This window comes from Prunus dulcis, chromosome 5 (assembly GCF_902201215.1).
Source record: "Prunus dulcis chromosome 5, ALMONDv2, whole genome shotgun sequence".
NCBI classification, from domain to species: domain Eukaryota; kingdom Viridiplantae; phylum Streptophyta; class Magnoliopsida; order Rosales; family Rosaceae; genus Prunus; species Prunus dulcis.
This window is the reverse complement of record NC_047654.1, coordinates 17,519,833-17,527,936: the sequence shown is the minus strand read 5'-3', so window position 1 is coordinate 17,527,936 and position 8,104 is coordinate 17,519,833. Positions and strand designations below refer to the sequence as shown.

The 8,104-nt window shown below is 37.8% G+C and overlaps 2 protein-coding genes across 2 annotated transcripts; one reads left to right on the top strand and one right to left on the bottom strand.

Moving 5' to 3' along the window:
- LOC117628111 (phosphoethanolamine N-methyltransferase 1) lies at positions 1-4,701 on the top strand. The gene is made up of 12 exons (XM_034360479.1): positions 1-255; positions 381-496; positions 1,239-1,376; positions 1,467-1,604; positions 2,093-2,236; positions 2,717-2,827; positions 2,912-3,053; positions 3,435-3,715; positions 3,829-3,990; positions 4,095-4,148; positions 4,248-4,322; positions 4,417-4,701. Exons 1-12 carry the CDS (start codon positions 240-242, stop codon positions 4,513-4,515), a joined length of 1,476 nt encoding a protein of 491 aa, XP_034216370.1. The 5' UTR covers positions 1-239; the 3' UTR covers positions 4,516-4,701.
- Positions 4,702-4,983: 282 nt separating this feature from the next.
- On the bottom strand, positions 4,984-7,453 carry LOC117629167. The gene is made up of 6 exons (XM_034361671.1): positions 7,385-7,453; positions 6,123-6,245; positions 5,874-5,990; positions 5,680-5,794; positions 5,217-5,232; positions 4,984-5,164 (listed from the first exon to the last, which is right to left on the bottom strand). Exons 1-6 carry the CDS (start codon positions 7,451-7,453, stop codon positions 4,984-4,986), a joined length of 621 nt encoding a protein of 206 aa, XP_034217562.1.
- Positions 7,454-8,104: the final 651 nt, after the last annotated feature.

Sequence of the window (8,104 nt, the reverse complement as noted above, 5' to 3'; positions counted from 1 at the left end):
TCTCATCGTAGTCATTCATAGCATAGCAATCGGGCAAGACGGTGCGGTGCAGGCTACATTGCTATATCCTGTATGCAGCAGAGAGGCAGAGCTCACGACCGAAGATCAAGGAGCTTTTCCAGATCACGCATTGCTGTTGAGGGTTCTTAGCGCCATTTATTCTTCACATTTCACTCTCTCTTTCTCTCTCATTCGAATTTTCAGCAGCTCAGTCTCTCTCACTCCCATTTCGGTCTACAATGGCTGCCGCTAATGGTATGAATATTACGGGGGCATTTTCGTTGTTTTTACTTCATCCTGAGGCTAATTCTGTATGTGATTCAGATCTCTGAGTTTTCCTTTGTTGTTGTTGTTGTTTTGGCTGTGATTGGTTTGTGTAGGACAAGAGCGTGAGGTTCAGAAGAACTACTGGGTGGAGCACTCCGCAGATTTGACCGTTGAGGCCATGATGCTCGACTCCAAAGCCTCTGATCTTGACAAAGAAGAGCGACCTGAGGTATATCTCTATCTCTATCTTATATAATATAGCATACATGTTTTGTATGGAAAAATGAGAATGCTGCTGAATTGGTGAGGTATTGGCTGCAGAGGACTCTGTGTTTCTAACCGTTACTAAAATCTGTTTGCACTATGGAACAAAACCTGTGCGAAATGAGAGTTAATTTTTGAACTGAAGACTGATTTGAGAACCCTCTGATATGAATTTAACAGTGCTCTGATTATTTGAGAAATGAAACATTAACAACATTCCCCATGAATCAGTCCCATGGTTACAATGCCGAAGCTAACAGAGCCTTTTCAGCTCTTCACTGGATAACTAAATGAGAAGGAAACTATGGTCCTTGACTTATGATCTTTGACTCGAATATGACCTGTATAATTCATTTGATTATCACACATTTCTTCGTAAACAACAACTCCCAAGTTTATTCCCCTCCTCTATATGCGGTTGCCAGTAAAAGGGCAAAAAGAACAACTTTCTGAGAGTGGAAAGCTATTGGCATTCAGAATAATGTTTCGGTTGATGTTTCTTTTTGCTTGTTGTTTATTTAGCAATGATGTTTTGATGAGTTAGATCTTAGCTTTTTGCCTTTCTATGATGTGAGGCTGAGAAAACCACTTCCTTTTCTAATCTTTTTGCTTTCTTTTTCAAATTTATAAATTTGGTGTATTTTATATGATGTTTTCATTTGGTCAATATCCCATGTCGAGGACTTGATTTAACTGGATCATATCAGGTGCTTTCTATGCTCCCTCCATATGAGGGTAAATCTGTTTTGGAACTGGGAGCTGGGATTGGTCGTTTCACTGGAGAGTTAGCTCAAAAGGCTGGTCAGCTTGTCGCATTGGACTTCATTGACAGTGTGATAAAGAAGGTAACGCCAAGATCAATGTTTTGATTTGCATCTCAAAGTGAAAGCGAGGCTGCTATTTGTTTATTAATAGTGCTGATATGCTACTTTCAGAATGAAAGCACTAATGGACACCATAAGAACGTCAAGTTCATGTGTGCTGATGTTACATCTCCTGATCTGAAGATTTCTGAAGAATCAGTGGATATGATATTCTCAAATTGGCTTCTTATGTATTTATCAGATAAGGAGGTAATTTGTCTTCGTCACTAGGTCTTCCCTTTCATTAATTGAACAGTTAGTGCTTTACTTCCTGTTGTGGTCTTCCTTCTTTTGCTTCCAAGAGTATACTGTGGTGATGTGCAGTGACGAACTCAAAGAGTTATGAAAATGTGCTACCATTTCCATTCACTCTTAATACAGTTGATGGTTTTAGTGTCCATGTTCTATTTATATGTGAATTTGACCTCTTATTAGTTATGTATTTATGTACTAATTCCCATCTTTAGGGCTTCCAGTTTTATGTGTGGTACTTGAATGTTAGTGCAGCATACAAATCTCTGACTCATTTCATCATATTTGCACGGTACTATTTGATGTGATTTACAGATTATGCTAGAGGTCATATCTTTGTTTCTTTTAGTGTTTCTGCAGGTTTTGGGATCATTAGATAATTTCTCTGCTTATCTGTCTTTTTTTTTTTTTTCCTGGTTCTAATTGAAATCTTTTCCATGTTGCAGGTGGAAAATTTGGTAGAAAGGATGATGGGATGGTTGAAGGTCGGTGGATATATCTTTTTCAGAGAGTCTTGTTTCCACCAATCTGGAGACTCTAAAAGAAAATCCAACCCAACCCATTACCGGGAACCCAGATTTTATACCAAGGTTTGCCTTCTTTACTACTTCGTTCAAGATGTGCTATGGAGGTGCTCAATTTTGTTCACTAAATTCATGAAGAGATTATCATTGGTCTCAATTCATTGTAGTTGCTGGGAGGTTATTCCATTTGTACAGTAACATGCGCCCACTTTAAGATGGGTGTTCTAATTTAGGCTCTTTCTTATAAAGTGCATGTGATAAGAATTTGATGAGTTGACAGAGTCGAATTTACTTGCTAGGAGCTTCATTTGCCCGCATTGTAATGGGAGCTTGGAAAATGTTCTGATTTATAGGAGTTTACATTCGAAAAGTAGAAATACTTCCATATGATTCCTCATAACTGAAGTTTCCCATTGTTGTGGCTAAATTTTTTAGTTATCTTTATGCTGGGCTATGTCAGTTTCAGAAATTTTTATGATCGATTTAACTCGTGACATTGTAGCTCTGGTCAACAGACATTTGCTTCTGATTTACATTGTACTGCAGGTTTTTAAACAATGCCACATGCATGATGATTTTGGGAATTTCTTTGAACTCTCTCTTGTTGGTTGCAAATGTATTGGAGCTTATGTTCGGAACAAAAAGAATCAAAATCAGGTACAAAACTAGCAGAAGTTGATTTAGTAGTTTTCTTTCCTTGCAGTTGAACTGGCTGACTGACAAGATGCTCGGTTAATACAGATTTGCTGGTTATGGCAGAAAGTCGCTTCACAGGATGATAGAGGTTTCCAGCAGTTCTTAGATAATGTTCAGTACAAAAGTAATGGCATATTACGATATGAGCGTGTCTTTGGACAAGGTTTTGTGAGCACAGGAGGGATCGGTAATAGATAGTTAGCTGATTATTTATTTTCCTGTTCCCTTTTTTATGACCAAGTTTTGTGCTGTAACTGTTCATCTGGTTGGTAGCTAAAAGCACTTGTTTGGGGAACAGTACTTAGCTGGTGTGCCATAGTAGCATACAGCATCGGAATTTTGTTTATTAGTTTGGACTAGGAACTGAAATAATGAACAAGCAGATACTAGAAAGAAAAATATGGTTTTATCATAAGTGTTCAGTTTATATGATTTTATGTTTCTTAAGTTTGGTTGGTTTTATGGTAATGTCCTGTAAATATGCGTGAACTTTTATTTGTGGATTATAAGCATAACATAAGGTGATGATGTCCCCCCGTTTCTGAGTGAACCCTTCTCTTTTGAGCAGAAACAACTAAAGAATTTGTGGCAAAGTTGGATCTTAAGCCTAGCCAGAAAGTTCTAGATGTAGGCTGTGGCATCGGGGGAGGTGACTTTTATATGGCCTCGAATTATGATGTTGAGGTTGTTGGCATTGACCTCTCCGTAAATATGATTTCTTTTGCTCTTGAACGTGCCATTGGACTCAAATGCGCTGTCGAGTTTGAAGTTGCTGATTGCACGCAAAAGACGTATGCCGACGACACCTTTGATGTGATATACAGCCGTGACACCATTTTACACATTCAAGTAAGTTTTCTTGGGATGCTTCTGTGAGTAATTACAAACTCAACACTATACTAATATGTCAAGTTTCAAGGAACTGTCATTTATGACTTGGATGATATTTGAAAAATTTACAGGACAAACCTGCATTATTCCGATCCTTCTACAAGTGGTTGAAGCCAGGAGGTAAAGTTCTCATCAGTGATTACTGTAGGAGTGCTGGAACTCCATCGGCAGAGTTTGCTGAGTATATTAAGCAAAGAGGATATGATCTCCATAATGTTCAAGCATATGGTCAGGTATGTCTTGTTGTTTACAGTTTTGCTGGCCCGCCTTATAAGATCGTTATTATTCATTTTTCCTTGACGTAAAGTAACATTTGGTGTGTTCATACCAACCTCAGATGCTCAAGGACGCTGGTTTTGACGAGGTCATTGCTGAGGATCGTACTGATCAGGTTTGCATAAGGCTACGCTAATCTTGTAATTTTTCCTTAAAATGTTTTACTGTTTTGAGCTTTCCTGATCTGAAACCGAATTGTTTTCTGGCGCCTTAGTTCAAAGAAGTTTTGCAGCGGGAACTGGATGCTGTTGAGAAAGACAAGGATGCGTTCATCCAGGACTTTTCGGAAGTGCGTTTCTTCCTCATTTCTGTCCTTTTTCGTCGATATATCTATTAGTCAATGCATTCATTCATCTGATTCTTTGTGATTGAAATATAAACAGGAGGATTATGATGATATAGTTGGTGGATGGAAGGCAAAGCTGATCAGGGCTGACTCCGGAGAGCAGAAGTGGGGCCTCTTCATTGCCAAGAAGAAATGAAGCACTGTTTAGATATGTGTTTTGGGACGAATATTGTTTGTGATTTAGTAATAATGGTCTGTTGTTGTTGGCCTGTCCTATTTCAATCCATGTCGCTGTTTTTAATTAGAACTATTGTGTGACTTTTGTCTTTCAACTTTTGCCCATTTTTAATGGAATTGGAGTGTTTGTATTTGTTTAATGGTTGTCATAAGTGTCTCTCTTCTTTAAAACTCCAACGTGGGATACAATAATTCACTACATTGGTCTCATGTGTCATCCTTTTTTCCTTCTTTTGATTCTCAAAACCTTTCGAAGAGAAAAGATAATTGATGGTTCATGGTTGCGATTGACATATGTCATTTCAGAAATGTTTCCATTGGAGATGGTAATCAAGACGTAAAATTATTGATAATTTTTCTCTGTACATTATAAGTTGGCTAATTTCAAGCGTGTAGCTATATATATGTATATATACATATGGAGGGATCATTTTTTAAAATCTGTGACATCCTTTTTGGATCTGGCAAAAATCGGGGAAGTAGAGAGACCATTTTGTAATTTATGCTCAGTGGGAAGTCGTCGGAGATCACCTTTCTCATTACCATCTTCAGCCACTGTAAATTCTTGGGGAGGTGAGGACCCAATATCTGCACCCCTAAGCTTCCACCTATAATCATAAAATAAAATAGTGGTCAAATGATAACACAAATTCCAGAGACCAATTTGACTTGAGATCTAAGAAATAATAAGAGATCACAATAGCAAGGAGAAATTAGTTACCAAGCTCAAGAGCGGCCCCTATCCGTCCAAGTGTACCCCGCCTTTCACCAAGTAGAAACCACACAGTGGCTCCATCCCCGTAAATTATGGCTGTTTCTGTCGCTGAAACATTATGCATAGGTGCAATCTGCAGCGACGAACAAATTTTTTAAGGTTGAACATGCCCTAGTAAGTTCTGAATACTTGATTTATTGGGCACATATTTTGTGGGATGAACTAATCAGCAGGACAGGGCATGCAAATCAGTGCAGGGGATATTAGAAGTATCTAAATAGTGCTTAAATTCAGTTTGTGCAAAAATAGTAGTGTGTGACCTGAGGAACTATACTTCAATCCATAAGCATAACCCAGTTGAAAAATGCACCAGTATAAAGTGCAGGTATCCATGGAAATGCAACATACAGTCCCATAGCTCTGTCCATGTCCATATCCATGACGATTTGTTGGAATAGCGGGCACCATCTAACCACCCTCCAATGAAAACCCAGATTGTGGATAAGAGAGCAACAACACAAACCTGAATAAACCACAGAATTGTTCAAAACTTAGAAAGCTATGTGAAGAAGAAAATGAGGCAGGCATGATGACTTGCATACCTCATATCCAAGAATTGCTACGAGGCTTTCTTTCTTTGTGCTTCTAGAAATATGCTCTGTTCGAAGCATGTGAATTCCAAAAAATATTGCACTCAAGAAGTTCAAAAGATCACCAACCTGAAAAGGAAAGTAGAATTATGATTAGTTGCCAAAGAGCTATTTTGTCATATATGTTGTCCCATTTTTCACTACATGAAATCAGATATTTCTACAACATTCACAACGCAAAAGCATCAAGAACGTTTTTACATTTGGAGGTGATCCACTGCATTCCAGCATAGCAACCCCAAAAGCAGACATGAGAACTCCAAACCAAGTACGAGTGGGTAAGATTGCTCCCAGCATGCCATCAAGCAAAGGTACCACAATAACCTGTTCAAGTTAGCAAGAGAATCATAAAATTATTGATCTAAATTTTTTTTTTCACATGGATACACACTTGCAATCCTTGTGCGCACTAAAAGAGCAGCTCAGGTGAGCCGCTGCACCACAAATACTGCAACGGTGACTAAAACTGTCTGAAGCTGTCATAGGCCCAAGAGTTTGAGAAGGGCTCATGGACTTTAAGCATACACAGAAATTCAAGTTCTTTCCACGAAATACCGATTCTAAAACCCAAGTATGAGGATCTATAGGAACTTTGTGATGTGCCTTTGGATTTTTCTTTGACCTGGCTATTGCTTTCATCTAATTTAGATTGATATTTCTCCTCCATTGGAGTGCGGAGTAGGCTATAGTAAAAAATTCCAACTAGAGCAGCGATAAGGCAAGAGACAATAAAATGGCGATCAGTTGGATTCTTGTTGTTCCAATTGGAGGAAAAAATTTCAATGTCACCATCATCATCCACCCTCAATGACTACTTCTTTGATCTACATTCACATAAGCATCAAACTGCCCAATCTCAGTTTAATTAGGCTTAAACTCATATATCCTCCAATATGGTTTCATCATTCAATAAAATTATCAAAAGCCTTAAACTCATTTGACAATGCAACTCATCATCCTACTTAATTCATCATGTGCAAGTGCAACAGAGAGTCGAACAATGCTTTTGATAGGTGCTACTTACTGTAACAGCTTCAACCAACATAAATACTGAAACTTTTCATAAAACAAATATATTCCAAATACAAAGCACTTGCTACCATGATTAGTTTCATATCAAAATTCAGAGTAAAAGCCAGAAACAAAATACATGTAAACATGAAGGAAATACAAAGTCCACCACAGTTCTATCAAAAGTTAGTGATATTTTAATTTAAATGGCATTCATGTGGAAAAACAAAATACCTCCATCTTTGGAGACCAAAGCAACACACAAAACCCGCTTCATACTTCACTTTCTATTCCAATTTCTCGGAAACCAAATGGAATACTCTAAAAGCAAAGCATAACATATCTATGAGTGTGTCTCGATTTTGAAATAATAATCAATAAATACATTGAACCGTGAAGATTTCAGAAAATGAAAAGTGAAAGTTTCTGAAAAAAAAAACAAGGGAACTTACAGTGAAGTTCCGTGGAGATGGAGATGGATAGCGCCTATCAGAGAGAACCCTAGCCTTAGCTTGATCCATGCAGAAAGAGAAGTTCAGAGTGTAGGAATCGACGCAAAACTCAAATCCAGGGAAAGCAGGGCTTTTCCACTTCTTTTTAATTTTTAATTTTTGGTCGATTTTTTTGTTTCTTTGAGCGCTAATTCTATTTAAATATATTTAACCGGTGGCTATACTATTTAAACGGTACAGCCGGGCGGCTCTACCTTTTAAATACTGGAATAAAGTACAGCCGCACGGCTGTACTATTTTAATATTCGAATACACTTAAACAGTATAGCCGCGCGGCTATACTATTTAAATATGAAAATATATTCAAACCGTCTAGCCGCTCGGCTATCCTATTTAAATATTAAAATATGTTCAAACCGTCTAGCCGCGCGGCTATACTTATTGACTATTAAAATATATTTAAAACGTATAGCCGATCGGCTATACTATTTAAATATTCAAATATATTTAGAAGGTATAGCCGCCCGGCTATACTATTTAAATATTCGAATATATTTAAACGGTATAACCGCTCGGCTATACTTGTTTAGTATTAAAATACATTTAAGCAGTATAGCCGTGTGGCTATACGATTTAAATATTCGAATATATTAAAAATGTATAGCCGCTCCCAGAGAATTTTGTGCCCGCAGCAGTCTTGTATGGCCACCACCGACGACA